The sequence below is a fragment of the Bombus pyrosoma genome, linkage group LG14 (genome assembly GCF_014825855.1).
Source record: "Bombus pyrosoma isolate SC7728 linkage group LG14, ASM1482585v1, whole genome shotgun sequence".
Lineage (NCBI taxonomy): Eukaryota > Metazoa > Arthropoda > Insecta > Hymenoptera > Apidae > Bombus > Bombus pyrosoma.
The window spans coordinates 5195705-5215908 of NC_057783.1; the positions used below are offsets into that span (position 1 = coordinate 5195705).

General features: G+C 41.3%; 1 protein-coding gene across 1 annotated transcript in view; it reads right to left on the bottom strand.

Annotated features, from left to right (window-relative positions):
- Positions 1–104: 104 nt before the first annotated feature.
- The window catches only part of LOC122574713, a 34175-nt gene continuing 14075 nt past the window's right edge, over positions 105–20204 (bottom strand). The window contains exon 2 of the mRNA XM_043742624.1: positions 105–2988. Coding sequence (XP_043598559.1) covers positions 2001–2988 — 988 coding nt within the window. The 3' untranslated portion in view covers positions 105–2000. The remainder of the gene's footprint in view (positions 2989–20204) is intronic.

Here is a 20204-nt window from a genome sequence, read left to right on the forward strand (position 1 = left end):
TATTTGCTCAAGCACCATTTAGGGTAATTTAATATATAGCTATCCATTGTTTTATATCTTGAGTGAAACCATGATATTACGAAGCATTTAGTATTATAACATAATGTACTTAATCGCATATATTTATTTGTAAAGTCGTAATTTATATGCCGTTATCTCTAAACTTTTTTTACAGAAATTTCCTCCTTTTTTTACTTTGTAAATACGTGAAAAATATACGAAAGTTCCAATCGATAATTTCCATTTTCTCTATCTTTTTACTAAAGAAAGCGGAACGTTGGTGTTCTTCGAGAATTCTTACCAGTCGGCTGCGTCGACCAGAAAACGCGTTTCATATGTTTCCCCTTCTCACGTAGCACAAATATTGACTTGGGACGCGAGTCTACTCGGGATTATATCCTGTCTGGTTACGGGGATGCCTCGCGATCTATGCTACTTGCTCAAAGAGATTGAATTCAAAGATCGCGATAACACCACCGCCAGACATCCCGGAAAAGCCGGCTTCAAATGGAATTTCAATACAATCTGGCGATTTCCCTCAATGATATTTCCAGGAATTCGCGTATCTTTTCTCAAATAAATTTCCTATTTGCAGAGAACATGTCGTTTAAAAAATACGGACGTAACACGTTAAAGCTTTTACATTGAAATAAACCATCTGTCGTTTTTAAACCTTTCTATTTGTTCGAAATGATATTACCTATGGATAAACTAATTTTTTACGACCCGTCGCTAAATGATTCTCAGATCAGAATACGAGCGGCTAATTCTCGTCACGGATGACAAACAAGACGTTGGTTAAAGGGCTTGAGAGAAAAAAAAAGAGATGTTGGACGAAGGAAGATAGGCACTCTGGTCATTTCAAAGTTAGATGGTCAATTATCAAAAAATGTGGCCCTCGGGGCAAAGGGTTCGTTGTTGGCTCGATACTATCGCAAATGTGCTGTAACGGGTTAAGAGCGGTTCTCATTCTAAGCAGGAATCTAAATGGCTGACACTCGCGGCATAAACAGTACTATTCTTCGCCGATTTTCTTTCTTTGCTTTTTTCTCAACGGGCACACACAACAGCCAACGCATTCTTGTACAAAGTACTATAAATACTTTTATTACACTACACTGAATGCCATGGTTCGATACAATTGAGCTTCCTCCTATAACATACGATATAAGAATATAAAAAATGTCTGCTGCTCTCGCGCCTCTGCAATTCATTATTAAAGAAAAAGAAAAAAAAAGAACCAGTAAAAATCCTTGCGCGATTATACGTAGAAAAAGGCATGTGCATCCCATCGAGAGGGGTATATATAGGTATATTGTCCAGTCTTTCGTAAAAATTCGCTCGTGACCGATTGCTTTACGAGACTGCAAATTCATTATTCTATTGTTTCCATTGTTAACATAATTTTTACGTATCTCATAAGACAACCAGTCATGATGGCTTATTCCTTTGTTGTAAAAAACGGCACACATTGACGATACGATAGAAAAAGTATCTGTTAAAACTTATAAAAATATATTATACAAGTTAAACGTAGCAACAGGAATCGATCGTTGGCGCTTGGCTCGTGAAAGAGGAAAAAGCGCCAGCGATCACTTCCCTGGACTTAATCTAGATCTCTGAGCGTACCACCGAACTCAGTCGCAGGCGTTTGCAAAACTTTCCTTAAACTATCCTAAATTTAAGTCCACCTTTCCAAAGAAAGTCTCGGGAAACCTAATCTAATACTACTAACAACTGTAACAAAAGTGGAACGGTTTTTGCAGGATACGCGTGGCTTCGAGCAAGGACGACTCCATCCGAACATCCCTCGTTCTTTTTCTCCCACACACGCATTCTTGATCATTCTTTATCTCTCAGTCCTTTGAAAATTTCGTCATCGTCCTACGAAACGACGGCCCTTGCTCTTGTTTCATCGCGATGTCGCGACTAACTTAAATTAACAAGCTCACGGGCCGTTAACACGTGATTACACAGATTCTTAGCGCCGCGACGCGAGATTAAGGTAACAAGGGATGATAGTAGACGGGCTTGCGACTCTTCTCCATCACGTAGAACGCCTTCGGTTTCCCATTTCCGGGGAAGTTCTTGTGGATGCTAGTGGAGCCGGACTTGCCGGTGATTGGCGCGTAGTACGACATGGCTGCCTTCTTCCGGTGTTTCTTCACCTTTGCCGTGTTCCTCGAGCCGTGAAGTTCGTTCGTCAGGTGAATCCTGTGCACGCCTGAATCATCCAGCCTGTAGGTCTTGTTACTTAAGTTGGTGCTGCTTTTCTTCGTTGATTCGTTTTTCTTCGTCGATTCGTTTTTCTTCTCTTCGTGATCCGGATAGTTGAGCCTCTTATCATTGTTTCTTACGTGTTTCGATGGACTGTCACTACTTTGACGACCGTTAATCTTGTCGTTGTTGTTCTCAAGATATTTCTTATTCTCTTGACGAGGAAGATCCTGACTGATCTTTGAACTGCCTACAAAATTCTTCGAGTTCTGATACTTTTTGGTGACGTCCATCTTCTTCTTAGCTTGCTCCAGCTTCATCTGAGAATACAGCCTCTTCTTCTCGCCGATCTTCTTCACGACAGGAAGATTCCAGTGATAGATCTTTGCTGGTTTCCCGTTTCCTTGAAATCCTACGGGGAAATTCGGCCCAGTTTTCGTTATCTTGTCGTCTTTCGCCGTTTTGTGCGGTTTCGTGATTGTGTAGTATGGCGGACTGGCAGGAAGCTTCACGATGTAGACGTGGCTGTCTCTATGTCCGTGTCGACGGCTGTAAGGTTGGTGGATCCGTGTCTGGGAGCCGAGTCCAGGCGGCTCGGGACCAGCCAGACGTTTCTTATGGTGTCCATCGGGGATCTGAAGCGGCGCGAGACCGAGCCGATTCAAGATCGCCGCGTTGCTCGTGTGAACCGTCTCAAAGTTGGACACCGCTTGCTCGGATGCGATTACGACGATGGCGCCCGAAAGGAGCAGCAGCGCGCAGCTCAGCAATCTGAAACGAAAGGAATGGTCAATCACAATTTCAAATGAACCGCTGTAAATATTCATATTGTTGCGTAAAAACCTGGCTTCGAGAGGATTTGAAAGATTATAGCGTAATTGGAAAAGTACACGGTGGACCATCTTGTGGTTGTCGACAAAAACGCAATAAAATGAATGAGAAGAGTCTTGTGATTTATGCTGTCCTTACGCTGTAATTATGCGTTTATTACATCTCGAATCTGCTGACCAGAACGGCAGACACCGCTATGAGTCTTCCTTTTACGAGACTTTCGAACTAACTTCTTTGCATTTCTGGGCGATATATTTGCGATATTTTTCATATTTCACGTGTTCGTTTTCTAATGTTTGTAATTGAATGTTTTATGTATAAGGGTGATGAAAGCCAAATTGATTTTAGAAGTATGACATGCTGTTACGAGCATTTGATAACCACATGCTGGAACTTCAAAGTCGGCAGTATACTGTAGCAAAAATTAAGACGAGAGCCAACTGTTTCCAGAACTTTGCATAGATGAATTATCTCAATAGATAATTAGCCAAAATACTTTATTTTATACAGTAACGTTATAAATAAAAGTACATGACTGAGGAAGAACTCTTCAATATTAACTGCTCGTTTGTTAACCCCTGTTATCCTATTACTACAAAATCGACTATACATAATTCAATAAAATAATATAAAACAACGAATGTGGTGCATCTATTATTTCCTTATGAAACAAAAGAAACTTTTGGGACAATCTGATATATTACAAAATCTTATATCTATTTCTTCCCTATGATATAAAATCTACAATTATATTTCTTGTAGTTTGAAGTGCTATAAATATAAAACTTCCAAATGTACATTTCGAGTAAAAAGTACAAACTAAGTTAAGTTGAATTAGATACAAGAACTTTTCCCATTTACATACTCGCCATTGTGCATCTTAATGTAAGTACACGCGAGATATCTCATCCACGCTTGGCGAGATACGCTTTCCATAAATGTAAAGGGGCTAAAAGCCTGGCGGACGGAAGACAGAGCAGAGCGGTGGCTGAAGTTCCGGTACGCGGTACGGTCGCATAGAAGACGCCTGGAGAATATCAAAGACTAGCGGATCTCGCGATGTATCTCCGACCCGTGTCAGCTTAAAAGACAATCCATCACTGGCCAGCAAGTCGCGCGATCTAAAAAGAGGAAAAAGCGGCTCGGCAGTCATGACCTCGTCTATCAGTTGAAACGTTTTCTCTCTCGAGAAAAAGCTAGAAAGAACGAAACTAGTCCCCTAAGCTAGCCACCTGGCAGATCATAAATTAAACTCGCTGTGTAACGTCCGAGGAAAAAAGAAGCAAAAGAAGAATTTCATTGACCGTAAAAGTGACGACTCTGGCAACGAGACGACTTGAAATTTTACGAGCAGAGAGGCGTCCGGATAAAAACGACGACGTGCGTGGATGTTCCGCGGCAGAGCTCGCGTACCAACACACGATGCTTCTTAAACCATCGAGACACCGTGGCCTAGCTGCCTGTCGCGTACGGCGGCTACGCCAACGATAAATCACCTTTTCCTCTTAATTACTCGCTTCACGCGGGGGAAGACCTCGCTAATTATTCACCAGCCGTTCCTCTTCTTTTTCTAAACCGATGCCTCGCGCGTAACATCGAAAAACGTGCCTTCCATTCCACTAATAGTATCGCCGTGTTTTGTGTTCACCTCTGCCTGTTAATTTCTATCTAGCTTCGACGAAAAAGGTAGCCACTCAAACGCTTGTAAGTATATTTCTACGTCGAGATATATCGGTCGAGATATTTTTACCGATTTTAAGTTGCGCGTTTGACGCCAGTGCAATTTTCCTGTTATTATTTCAAGCGTATCCAGCGACACCGCTCATGCATTATTCAGTAAATGCTGACGTTTCCCTAACGAATCACCGACCGATTCTTCAACAAACTATCTGAAATGATGGATAAGGGAGCAAAAACAAAGGTAGTTTTCGCTCGACCAAGTTGACAGAAGCCAAAACGAGTTAATAAATATTCCTTTCTTTGACTTTTCATGGATTCGAAAGAAGGAAAGCACGAGGAACGTCTGTCACGAGAAATTAATATGCTGGCCAGGCATTTCCCTCGTTGTAAAATTATTCTCTCGACTGTGCACGTTCTTTTTAAGACGCTCGTGCACGTGAGCCAAGTGTCACGCGCGCGAATCAGAGAGGTAAGAGAGGAAATCGTGAGATCTGAGACAAGCAGGCGAAATAGGCGTCGACAGTAAGAAATATGTATCGCTTGACGAGCGTCCTACGCTTATCGAACTATAACACAGATTCCTAAAATGAGGGTCGCGTTAAGTAATAAAATATGAGAGTCGCTTGCATGTTCGTTAGGAGATTTCTACTCACCAAGAATTGTCAGATGAACAATTTCAAGTCGATAGAGATAAAAATCAGAGAATTACTATTTACATCTACCACAAATTTTTAACTTTCACGATGACTAGACAACACGTTGTGTAGACAACTCAACATATTAATGACACGATTGAAACACGAAGGATTACAAATACGTTATATCTTTGGCCAGTTTCTCCCGGCTCACGGATCTATGCCAAATTAAATTTAAATTCCATATTAATCAACTCTCGACAGAAATTACAGTTCATACAATCTCCGACTGGATGGCGGAAAATTACCGCTTTCAGAAGTGGATCTTAACTCATAGAAGTTTGAGAAATCCTGATCTAGAGACAAGCCCGAAGACGTTCCGAGTCGACAGACTCGTTAACTGATTTTCATTAGGACGAATATATCTGTCCCGGGTGATCTACAAGTTTGCGTTCGTAACAAAGCTCCATTCACACGATTCCCTCGAATCTCGAGCCTCTCGTCACATTTATTAGCTCTATCTGCGTCGATCTTCAGTATAATAAAAACACGCAGGACGTACTCTGGCTGGAGCGGACGGGCTGTTTCCTCAATGAAACTCATTGTTCGAGAAAAATAAGTGAGGTCGCCTGCGAGAGTGATAAGGGGCCATCGTCCCGACAGTGAGCAGAAGATTTAGCAAATGCAATAGGGGAATTGGAGCGAGCTTACGCGTCCTTCAAGTTGATGCGATTTTACAATGGCGATTCTGTGAGATTTGATGAATTTATATTCCCTAAGGAGCATCGATACAGCTATAATCCCTGTTGATTGAATTCTGCCACTTGTAGAAATTTAATTCTTCTTACTATAATATTATAATTGCTAACTATAATCATACATATATATTCTAACTATAATTTCTAATCACAATCGTACAGACGCATAAAAATGAGTGATCCTACTTTAGGATCTTCTTACATCAATGACATGAATCGCGTCCAATTCGCATCATTTATAATTATTGTTATGGTTATTAAAACCATAAACCATCGGGTATTATACATATCCCTAATAACACAACTGCTGTGCATTGAATTATCGCAAATATTAATTTATCAAGTCATACGTACAACATTACCATTGTAAAATCGATCTGCGCTCAGCTTAACTATTAATAGCGACATATATAAATCACCTTGCCACAAAAGGACGGCCTAAAAGACAACATCCTCTTATCGATAAGTAAGTAACAATAACGAAAGGTCTGATGATGCCCAACAGGGCGATCATCATTACTCTTCTCGAATCATACTCGCAGCATAGTCTGGCAAAAAGTTTTCAGTCGCGATTACGATTCCGCTTGGCAGCAGGAAGATGACCGAGCGAGTGTGTGCCGATCGGTAGTCCATTACCTCTGGACGTATTCGTCGAAAGCGCACGATTGGCAGGTTAGAAGAACGCGGAAGAGCAAGCGTCGAGGATCGACGGCGGTGAAGAGAGCACGACCCGAACGGGCGAGGCGAGGCAAAGATGAAAAAGAACTGGCAAGAGGATAGAAAAGAAGAAGAAGAAGAGGACGAGGAGGAGAAGAAGGGGAAGGAGGAGAACCGGAGGTGGAAGAAGACAGGTCGAGGGAGAAGGTGGAGAGGCGGCGTTCAATCGGCGGTGTAGCACGTGCGTGTGCATACGAGTGTATATTGTACATGCGTGAGAAAGACCGACGATTCAATACGCATCAACAGCAACGACTGGGGGAAACGGAAAAAGAGACACGGGGCAACGTCGTCGTACCGATGGAATGAAAAATGAAAAGGAGCAACAACACTGGCGTGTTGCGGTGAACCGAGATTAATCTTCATGATCATCAACCGGATCGGCTTTTGCGGGTTATTCACTTTGGCTTCTCAACCTGACCCGATCAGCCGAGATGGGATATCGAACAGCGCTTTGTATCACCGAGATTCCCATCTGTAACATGTTACACAATTGTTCCATGGTTTTCGAGATTACGAAGATTCATGTTTACTCAGATTTCAAGAAGGATAGAGATTTATTAAGGACTAGATAAGATAATCTATGAGTTTACGCTTTATTTAAGTTCTCTAATTTGGGTCATGTTACAAAGTCATCCGATGTCTTTCGAGTTTACAAAGATTCCGAAAATTCTAAAATGTAGATGTTCGGATTTCCAAGGATGCTCGTATCGTCAAGATTCTCATTCGTAACGTGTTATGCAGGCATTTGGTACGTTTCAAATCCACAAAGAATTCAATAACTCTAAAACGTAGATAAAATAATCTACAAAGTTTCATATCGCCAATATCCCCATCTGTAACATGTTACAAAAGCGTTCGAAACGATTCGAGATCAAACAAACAGCCCAAAAACGTTAAAACGTATTCAGATTTACTAATAAACTGACTAAATTATTTATGACGCTTCCTAATACCATGAAACCCATTTGTATCACGTTACACAATCATTAAACCCGTTTTGGACAGCAAAAATTCCAAAGATTGTGGATATAGATATTCAGATTTGGAGAACCATATCGGTCTATTAATAAACCGATGAAGCAATCTACGACGCTTTCGTTCTAGCGAACCGTAACGTTTCCATCAGAGAAGATGAAAGCTCGAGTCATTAGCCGACACCCGACCAAGTGCACCATACTAACGTCGACTCTCTCTTTCGGTGTACTTGTTAGGCGCTCTTGTAATTTACCACATAATTACCGGCCTATCGACCCGTTTCATCGACTACCTAACTTTCCTGTGTCTTCTTTCTCACAGACACCAATTATTCGCTTTTGTACATCGAACGTAAAATTTAACACGAGATCCTTCCACATAAGTGTTAGACTTGGTTGATTGATTCAATAACGCGACCGTGGTCTACACCAAGTAACTTTCTCGCGATATAAGCCTGACTGGATCACCTCTTTTTCTAAGAGCTACTTTTCAAGAACAAATTGCTTACGATCACGTGAAAGCTCAAACGAGAGAATAACACGGCAGTTGGCCGATTCGTTTGACCGCGAGGCGGAATGCGTTTGTGCTCGGGCGCGAGAGGGTAAGAAGAGGAAGAGGAACGAGTAGGCAGGTACGACGAGACGTCGGTGGTTGCCGCGGGATTGTAATGGCCCGGCAAGCCTGTAATTTCTGTCTTGGTCGAGTTAACATTCGACTGCGAGAAAAGCCAACTCGCCACCCGTACACGTCCCGCGTTTCCTTCATCTCGCCTTGAATGACTCGCTCGAGTTGATGCAACGCATCCACGCGAGCCATTCTTGATACGCGTCGCGAGTCCTAACTTATCAAGATATGAAAGCTACGCTGATCAAGTATGGAGAAAGATAGTAGCTCTTAGAAAATTTATTATAGCACATTTTCGTCTTGTTTTTGTAGCTACTTAAGCAGTCTCAAATAACTGTGAATACATGCTTTGTATTTTGATTTAGTGCAAATACTATTTCCAAGAGTTACAAAACGATAATGAATTAATAATTATGTATTTACTTTCACTTAATGTTCTGACGAATAAACTGAACCTACTGGTAAAATCGCCGATAATTATACAGGAAAGTGAGAAGAATCGAATACATGTAGCAATAATTATAGAAGTACTAAAACTGATGAAGACAGTAATTGCGGCGGATGTGAACGAGTAAACAGAATTTAATTTTATTACACATAATTGATCAAAATGGCCGAAGCAGATCATATCGGATATACATCTTCTAAATGGGAGGTTAGATCGAAATGAATAAATTTAAAGTAATAATTTTCTAATGATCTTTCAGCTTTACTTCATTATCGTAAGATTTAGGATGAAGAGTGTAACTTCCTGCTGTATCCATCGAGACGTTTCGTCCAACCGACTATAAAACGGTAACGAGTTATCCCTGAACAAGCAACGAGGTCCCTTGTCATTCATTCACTGTCAACCTCACTGTGAACCGAGTTTAATCTCGTGATTTCAGGCTACACGGATGGACTAATTGCTCAGCCACAGTCTACAGGGAGAAACGCTCCGGGGTACGATTTCGAGAACTTCGATTTTACGGTAGCAAACTATGTGAAACGAGAACGATTCGTCCCAGGAAACGGCTTTTTGCTCCATTGGATATTTCAGATTCCTGGAGAGTTTAGCAAGAGAAATTCCCAGCCGCATCTCCGTTCCAGAAATACCGAGTTCGTGAAAAGGACGTTCCTTTTCTCGGACTCTGGTGGTTTCCTTCCGATTATACTGATGGAGCTTAACTCAGGAGGAAGTGTAAAGCCGGAGATTCACTGGGAAGCTAAGCTGAACCTATGACTAAGTTTACAAATATCCCCTTCAATACGTACAGTCGAGGACAAAAGTGAGTGGGCAGGTAATGGAAGTAGTATAAATGGAGTTCAATCAAACTAATACAAGTATCATCTATGTAAGTTTTATCCATTATACGTATATGCGATAAACAAAATTTCATTGATATCCACTATCTGTCTACTTATTTTTTTCCCCAACTGTATGTATGGAACTATTGAACCAAATACTTTTAACGCATAGCGTAGCTTAATTTTTGCAGTAAATAAGACGTATTTAATGAAACTTCGTTGATATCTATTTTATCTACTTGCCCACTTATTTTCGCTCTCAACTGTATGCGTAGGACCGTTTCCACCAGAAACTAAGCTAATATACGTATATGTATCGAAGAAATATTTTTGAACTTAGCATAGCATAGATTATCCGCTCAGCTTTCTGGTGGATCTCCGGCTTAACTCGTAAATTTCTCGAAACCTTACCGCGTGTAATTATCAAGCTGTGAAATTAATGCGTTCGACCAGCTGTACACTTGCAGGTCGAGTAAAAACTTCGAGTATAATTCGCAAGATTCCATGGCGATGCGTGAAACAGACTATAAACCACGACGATGTTCGTCATCGACACGAGAACGCGGTTTCACGCTCGTCGGCGGCGCGTACCGTGGCCGTGTTAATCCCGTGGTTGAGAGAGAATCATTCGGTGGTCCCGACAGAGTATTAATCCGTGGCACGACGGAGAAACAAAAGCGTGTAAGAGTGATAAAGATAGAGAGAGAGGACAAAGGAGTTTGTTCACCTTGGTGATCTTCGGTGCAGAGAGGCTGACCATAGTCGACTACAAAGACTCCGACTCGTGTCCACGAGGCTCGTATCGAGTGTGCACCCTCGTCGTGGAGTTCGTGCGAACGGCACACGTGCTCGCGCGTGAGGCTCAAGCGCACATGATCAATCAGACACAGCCACACGCGTGTCGTAGAAAGCGATGCTTCTACACTGCTGTTCATAAATATGTGATACTTTGTTCGATTAACAATGCAGTGGAACTCCGTTTGCATAAATTCCATTTATTTAAACCAAATTTTAGCGAATATCCGTTCTCTCGCTAGTTGAATCCACTTATTTGAACGTGGACTCCTACTACGTAGGAGAAAAATGCAGGAGGCATGGAATCATATGCAGGAGAAAAAATCAATAGACTCCTACTATACGACCCCCAAATAATCAATTCTTGTGGAAGCAACAGATGTATATCGCATGAAATTTTAATTATTTACTTTAAATTTTATCAACGATATATGAAAATTAAATATATTCCACTTGTTGAAGTGTCCAAATATTTGAAACATTATTCTTGGAACCACCCACGATAGCTTTAACTTCTATATTTATAAAAGACAAAAATGTATCATAATGTTTAATATTTACACATGCCGATTCTTCTACCGCATATCGACATAATATCCTATATGTCGAATTACGTTGGAAACAAAATGAAGCAAGTGTCTCTATACTTTTCAGCGGTCGTAGTACGCATGCACAATCGAAGAAAAGGAGAAAAGCGATGGAACGAAGAACAGGGTGCGATAAAATCCTCGAAAACGGAGATTAGGATGATTCGAAGCGTACTGCATGGGGCAAGATCCAAGATATATATCGCGGTAATGCGAGTTACGTGTTATCGCGCGGAATTCCGCATGCTGGCTGCAATTTCGATAGGAGATACGCAGGATTTCCAAACAAATACTAAATCATCCGTACGCACGTGACGAGATTAAGCAAGAAACACAGGTTATAAAGGTAATAGGATCGAATAGCTTCGCGTGGATCGTTCGATCGTGGCAAATTACCCTGATCCGCGGCTTGGTCAGCTGCCTAGTTCTTATCGAAACCGCGACGCATGCCATCGAAAGCTAGTTAAGGATTTCGTGCGATGGATAAGCGATTTTACGCTGCTTCATCTTGATACAATTTACTATCTAACCAGATCAAGCAAAAGAACCGAATGAATACAAGAAACGATGAAGGCAATCGCGAGTCAATGAAGATGAATCGCCATTATTCACCACGGAATAACCATGGCCGGAAAAGTGCTTGATTGTTACAAAGTATCGGGAGACCAAGTACGTCGTCGTTGTGTGTGAGTACCAATGGCTCTCGTGTGTCTATTAGAAACCGTCTTCTTCCTGTGACTCGTGCAATCACAGACAACCTATTATCACCGGCGACTCGTAATCACACGGGGCAACGTGTAAAAAATTAATTGCGATCGCGGTTTGATAGATGTCCAAGTGGAAGCGGCTCGCCACAGGCAAATGACAGTGATCGGTAAATGCGTGCTACGGTGGAATTCAGCTTCGATTCAACGTGACTGAAATAATTTATTGGTTTCCGTTCGAGCATGGTTTCGAACGTGCACGTACTCATATGCGAACACCGCGCTGCGCGTTCGTGCATCGGCTAGGGAAACAGGCGGACGTGCTGTCCATAAATCTCAATGCACCGAATTTGTTTGGACCGCGCCGGGCTAACATTTTATAGCGATTAACTTCTTCCTTCCGACCGTGGAATAGATCCTTTAACCTTAACCTCTTCGTGATGCACTTCGTATGGGTAACGAACCATGATGATTTTTCGCCAACCATCTTGTAGAAGCACGGATTTACATCCCTGTTTGTACGTATTAGGATATTTACAGAAGGCGAGGTTATACTTAGGAATGATTAGAAAACTATTCGTTATCCGGGTGCTTTTGCGCAATAATTCACCAATTAATCCTCCTTTGGAATTTTGCAATTTTAGAACAAATACAAAAATCAAATAACTTTTACAATTGCTATTAAGACTTAAATTACATAATGAGAATTCTAACAACCATCCGTCTACCCCAAAATTGTTCTACACGAAATTTTTAATCTCTTATAATTTATCATTAATCAATAAATCGCAAACTTTCATTCGGATTTTTCTCTTCCCTAAAGTCGAAATACCTCCGTGAAGCTGACAATGAACACAGAAAAGAATTCTTCCAAAGTCGCAACTGGGTTTCGCAAGGCATCGAAGTCACCGGCTAGAATCTACCCTAGGCGACGTTACTTCTCCGGTATGCAAAACTCACGCGAGCATTCTCCACCTAAACGGCTGACATAAATTACAAACAGCAAAAGGGATGGAATTATCATGCAAATTCTTGGACCGTCGTTTCACCAGTTTTCAATTATGTCGGTGTCGCGGGGTCGAGCGGAGCTACGTCGTGAAATAATTCTCGCGATAGTTTCTACCCACGCGAGAGATCGCGATTCCGCCGAGAACTGCATCGCATCGAGCCGCCGCGACGTCTGTAAATCACCCAGCTGCCTCTTTCATCGTTTCTCTATGCAACGTCCTTGAAAATACCTCGACTATCTTTATGTGCTTTCGGTAAAATAACAATCGAGGTAACCGTGACCGTGGCCAAAGTATGTCACGAGTTCACTGTACGTTCTCGTCACTTGCCAAACACAAGCAAAACGAGAATTCTTCCCCTTTGCTCGTAGACAGGATCTATATATTTTAAACGGCAAACCGGTCGACAACCGGTTCGATCGTTCTAGAGAGAATTCAAGATTTCCACGTATTTCGTTGGACATCGGTGGCGAATCGAGAGACTCGGTTTAATGTCCATGAGCAGAATCGCATCCCCTTTTCGAGAAAATGCATTAACGAACGTTGTGGTCCGTAAGGGTATCGACTCAGCTGTGACAATTGACGAGAAGACTGGCGGTCGGCAACTCTCCATATAATTGGAATTGTTCGAAGGCATGGTCGGGATAGTTCTCTCAACGACGGCCGAAGATACGTACATAAATTTCGATTCAAACAACCGCTCTTGCCACGAGACCTACGGTCAAGAACGTAACAACGTTACAAATCCAAAAGAAACGATGTTCGCTGGTAACTGGTTAGAGTTCTGGTGGCTTTCCGTGTATCGCGAAAGGATAGTAACCGGGAAAGGTATCTAGCGGTGATTAGCGTCGGGAAAAGGCATCCTCGTGCTCGGGAAACCTATTAAGGGCTCTCTTCGATGCGGCTTGTTACGATGGATCTACCCTAATCAGGTGACGATCTGCGCTGATCGATCGTGCTTCGCTGCTATTAACAAGGTCGCTATCAGAAATGAAGAGTAATTTTACGCCAGCATTGATTAATGAGTCGAGAGACGAGGGAGAATGAAAGTGGGAGGAATGAGAGGGAAGAAAAAAGAGTGAGAAGAAGTAAGAATACGCACCGTGGGAGAGCATCATCGATTCTACGTAGCGCAGACGTCGCCTTATATAGCGTGAACCCTCCCTTACGGCCCATTAAATCCGCACGCATTGCCAAGAAGTCGTAGAAAGATGGAGACAAAAAGAGGAGAGGCAATAGGAAGAGATGGAAAAGTCGATCGTGTCCTCTGCATGCAGACGTTTTTGTAAGTCGATCTCTTCCCGGTTCTCCAAGTCGTAATTCAGGAATCAGGAAGAAATGACCATCTTCTTATAGTACTTCTTACGGTTAACTTTATCAGAACACAAAAGCTGTTTCACAGCGTATATTATAGATTAATGAAAGCTTTTACTAGACGCCACACTAGGCGTAATATACAGAAACACAAGTGATATAAAAATAAGGAAACAGATATGTTAAATGTATGATACAGGGACAAAGAACCGTGAGTATTGTGAAACTCGTACTTCGAAAGCTTTCCTTGACATTACATTAGAGATGATGCATAAAAACGCAAGCGGTATAAAAATAACTAACTAGATATGTCAAATGCAAGTTAAATGCAGCATGTCAGATGCAGGTTAAATACAATACGTCAAATGCAGAGACATGGATCCTCTAGGCACTACTGCGAAACCCGTACTCAAAGAAAACACATTAAAAGAAAGAAGTAAAGAATTTTATGCGAGATATAGAAAGGAGAAAATTATTGCAACATGTAATTGAAATACCTATATTATTCCAGAACACGCGAATACTGCGAATCTGATTTTTCAAACGAAATGAGCAATCTTATTTGCCTACGTATCCTACGTTTCCACAAACCTCACTGAAGAGAGGAAAATTCTAACAAGCCAGCAGTCGTTCGAAAAGTTGCTTCAAGACATATTGTCCCATTAGTCTCGCAAAGGATTAAAGCCAGTTCGATACACGAGGCTTCGTTGCAACTTCAGAAGATTGGAAAGGGCACGAAGGAATGAACACAGGCACAGTTAGCGATAAATCATACGTTTAATTGAATTTCGCGCGTATTCGACGGACTATGAAATTCGATGTAGAATCGTAAGGAGGAAGGGAGAGAAGTTCATTAGCTCGGCCATTTGGTTGGTGGCAGAAATAAATTTCCTATAGTGTAATGTACGAGAAATGCAAGCTCTCCAAACTTTTCCTTCGTCGGATGCGACAAAGATTTACTATCGAGACTAGGCATGCAATTCACCAACCGCCGACTTATTCGTCATGTAAAATTGTTCGCTACGTGGAAAACCGTCTGAAAGCATCCGGCGGTCACGGATTGTGCTTTCCAACTACGTGCTACGAATCCCGGAATATGTATTTCGTTTCATGGGCGAATGCCGGGTAACGCGACCAAAACCACCTTTTCTGCGTGTTCAACCTCACTAACTGAGAAATTGCTTGGAAGAAAGAAAGATACACGGAAAATATGGATAATGAAATTGTTGGAACATAAACTTAACGTTATGTGATCGCGACATCTACGGTTACGAATTTCCGTAGAACTAATTGGTTATGCAGTTTTATGTTCGTTTGTTACAGCATAATGGCCAACACCTTTTTTCTTCTTTGGGATATCGAAGAAGAAGTAGAAGAAAAAGAAGAAGAAAGGTATCTTATCTCTATTGTACACCTAATGTGAATATTTGTGAATGATGCAAGTTACAGATTTACTAACAAATAAACATCAGTCTTATGCTTGTTCTTCAAAGTTCAAAATCTAAAGGAAGTCTAGTCGACCATCGTATTAGCTATTAAGGATCACAGCAGCTAAGCCAGCAAGATAGTAAAAGCTTATAAAACTTATAAAATTTATGTACTTCTAATTATTAGTTCGCTTGTGAAGAACAATTGTAGCCAGTGTTGTATATTCGAAATATCCGAAATTTATAAAATACAGTTGATCTTAATGTTTCTTAACCAGATTTCAACGATATGTCAAAAAATGAATAATTTCAAATTTTAAGACATTTGATTTTTGCAAAGCATCAGCTGCTTATAAAATATTGGAAAAGTGTTTAAAAAGATAGCTATCAGAAGAAAAAACTCATGTGCATAAAAATCGAAATTCTCAAGTAATTTGTTTACGAGGAGTGTATCGTGGTGATGATCGGCAAGATTCCATGATAATTTGATTAACAGAGTCGTGAAGATGTAGTATGATATCCTGGACGATAATATCGACGACGATATCTACGTCCAATCTCAAGCGATAAAGGAGCCTTTAGACCCTGTCTGCCGTGAAAGTGACGTGCGGCGAATTGCAAACAACGATCCTGCGGAAGAAGGAGCTCGAGAGGGACAGGGCCTCCCTCCGCATTTACATCGATCGTAAATTCACCAGCCATAAACGTATATCTCGCCATTAGATTCCGCACCACCCGCGTCGCACGCTTCTCGAGGACATCGCATGTGTACGTACGGAGGGGTTTCACTGACATCAATTACTGCCACTTGACATATGCAGACTTGCCTTTGAACGTTTCTCGAAGACGAGTATAATTTTATTATGGCGTATCCTCCAATTAAAAAAATCCTCTATCATCTCTATCCGTTACCTTAAAATGTGGTTATTCCTTAACTCGCTCATACTTTATTTTATTTCTCTACACTTTACACTTATTTCAGTACATATTTTTAAACAGTAGCTGATAAATTGATCAAGTTTTATGAAGGCCAAAGACAAACAATATTCTTCGATATTGTAATATCGTGCAACGTTTAAAAAATTATTAAGAAATTGAAAAATCACCTGTTTAGTTCCAGAACCAAATATAAATACAATTTTATGATAATATGAAATTGATTGACGATTGGTGAATCTTAAAACTGCTTTTCTATAAAAAGTAGGAAATGTGACTTATTCGTATATTTGTCCGATATATTTCTACTATAATTAAATTGATATGATGAAATAAATACATATTCAACTAAGTTTCTATTTATCTTATCAAAACAAAGTTTTAATAACTACTAAAGGAAAACATTCCCTAAACAGCCCAACAGACAGATACGCTTAAAACCTCCCCTAGGAATTCCTATTAAATTATCGATTAATATTCCGAGAACGGAAGCAGAGATTGATCGCGGCGAGTTCCCTTCGATACTTGAAATATAATATACAGCTCGATTTACCCTCTGATTCCGTGGAAAAAAGGCGCACCCCAAACGGCACGAAATTAAGCTATCATTAAGAAACACGAGTTCCTTGAAGAGAAACCCCTGAAGGTAATTTACCCGAAGCTGGCGCACCCTAAACAGGCACAATAGAGCTGGTTGGAGTAGCTCGAAACGTCGTATCGAGAACTTGGGCGCGAATCTACGGCTTCCAAGACTTCAAAGGGAGCAAGTGGTCGCTCGATGGAAAATATATCGATATTGCTTCTATCAAAAGCGATATACGATAGAGACCCTGTAGTTTCCTAAAGAAAAGAAAACGTGGAAACGACGAAACGAAACGAAATAAGGAAAGGGGAAAAGAGGAAAATAAAGAAGAAACTTGAAACACGATCGAAAAGAAAAAGATCTGAAAGAAAAGAAAGACGAGACTATATAGAGAGTTTGACAGAAACGAGGATAGGATGGAAAATAAGGGGATACACTGAATGTCAAACAATACACGACTGTGTTTCACGAAGAGACCCAGTCTATGGGGGCCATTGTTTTGGTCACGTAGCCTTTCTCTCCCTTCTCTGCTCCATAAGAGCCCGCAGTATCTATCGCCGTTGTATCTGACGCATTCATCCAGCGTGTGTAACATCCTGAACGTTTCGAGGAACCTGTTACTTAACCAGGTATAAGATACCGGAGCATTTTTTTCATCCGGCATTATTCATCCTCTCCTACTGCACCGGTGAGCACGTTAATTGGCGTAGTTAAGCACTTATAGGGCCTACGATTCGCTAATTAGCTAATTGCAAGCAATTAATACGACCGGATGATAAACCAAAGCTCCCAACACGGCGTTCAACGATACGGATAACGACACGGTAGAGAGACGTTATTAATCGACGATCGACTATTAATTACGGAACAATCGCGAAACGATCGTCGATTCTATTGTACTTGTTCAGTGAACAAGATAATTCCGTGCCGAGAGAATTTGTCAAAGCGTTGGCGCGAGCAATTGGCGAAGCAAGTTTGTTCGCCAGACGATCGGCTCCGAGGCAACGAGACTCTTGGCGCAACTCTTGTAATTGGCTCCACTTCGGCTCCGAGACTACTAAGGAAGTGTCTTCTTGTACGAGTAACGGAGTAACAGTGGTTCTCAAAATTCTCTCCTAGCACCTGCGCCACAGGATTCCTTCACGTACATCTAGCGCAAACACGTTCCTCGTCGTTTCATCTTTCTAAATTTCAAACCACTGCTTCTTTTCATTCGATCGCGTTAACGATTATCATGTATTATAATATCTCGCAACGGTATTTCTCGCGTCAATCCTTTCATAACGTTTCGTTTCGATGGTAGATTCTGTCACGAAAAAAAGGACGAATCATTACCAGCTGGCAATTATTTTATCTTTGATAGCGTAGGATATTTAGTATCTAATCTTTAGTTCCTTTCATAGCGATAATCCCAGAAAAATTCGAATACGCTGAATATTTATCTCTTATAAACAGTACAAAGTGTCTATAGAAAGCTTACGCAAAAAATTAAAAACCACTACACGCCTATGAAGTTTTGATCATAAAAAACAATTATTTCCTGAATTACGCTGTCAAACAGCGAAGCATCGTGAAGAGGAGGTTCACGCTTGCTAACTTCGCTATGAGCAAAGTCTAGGGGGTGCATAGAAGGAAAGGTAGAAAAAAGATCGTTCGCGCGTGAAGCGAATATTGCGTGTAGTGGAAGGCAAAAGCCTTTCCATATCAATAATCGCTAGAGGTGCATCGAGAACCGGCGACACCGTTAACGGAATCTGATGTGGTCGGGCTGGGTCGATAAAACGAGGAAGCAGCAACGATCCCAGGAATCTCGTTCTCGTGTCAGTTCTATTTTTTCTTTCTCGGCGAGGAGAGCTTCCGTTTTCTCGCTCGACTGCCGGCCAGGATCGAGTTCCTCGAACGACCATTCGACGCTATTCAGACACCGATGATTCCCTCCGACGAGTGACAGAACAGCGATCCGATAGGAATGCTGAAAGCGAAGAAAGAACCAGGGGAATGCACTTTCGTTCCACAAAGCCAGGAATTTCAATGTACGACAGCTCGTTCCAAACACTTTCTCGACACGGCCAATGAAATACCAGGAATTTTTACCAGCTACGTGTAATTAATAGAAGTATCCCAGCAATGGATCGTACGAGGGATGATAAGAAAGTCAAGTTACCTCGGTAGTATGTAGTTCATTGTATACTAGGGAAATTTAGTTTTTCCATGTGTATTCGTGTATCATTCTGTTGCATTGATCGCACAATGCTGCATAGTCTTACTCGTGGATTACACAACTTGTGTGCGATTCAACTTTTACGAATAAAACACGTGTCTCCGGCAGAAATTCATAGAAATCCAGGCAATTTATCCCTCGTGGGAGTACAAGATTTTTGGTTGCTACAGCTGTACGATTTCCGGTTCGAGAAGATAAAATCTTTAAACTTGTGCGGTTTCTTGGCGACCATATATTTTACTGGTCTCCTTATTTAACATGTCTTATTCAACATCTTTCTTCTTTTTTTAAGATAGGTAGAAATACTTAAAACTTCCCAAGCCTTTTTCCCTTGAAGCAAGGTAAGGAGGGCAATATAAAGAAATCTCATTTTCTCATGAGACCTCGAACTGCACAATTAGAAACTAAATCATTTACGTATCTTCCACGAATATCTTCTTATGTAAAGCGCCCGAGACTAACTCAATTTGCTCCGTGGTGTCGAGTTCCGTACAGTTTGAGTTTGACGATTTAATCGAAGAAAACCGAGCAACGTCGACGAGCCTTTTCAAGAAATCGTGGAACAACAATCTAGAATCTAGAGAATGGAAGGACAGGAAGCAGAACGGGTTGTACCTGGAATATCTCCCGTGGAAGGCGTACAAACTCTATAAAAGTCTCGAGCAACGTTCGATGTCCTGGAGCAACGAAAGAAACCATGGAATGAACGAGAAGCAAGAAGATACAAGGAAACAGCGAAAATAGAACTAATGAAGTTCAAAAATATCTTCGAGAGTTATTTGGTAGATAGTATAACGTCGTTTTTATTTCCTTAGAGGCGGTTGCTCTTTTTTTACGGCATTATAAGAAAATTTAACGCACGTTTTATGTGTCTCCTGGCGTGATTCGAATGTTCGCGTTTCC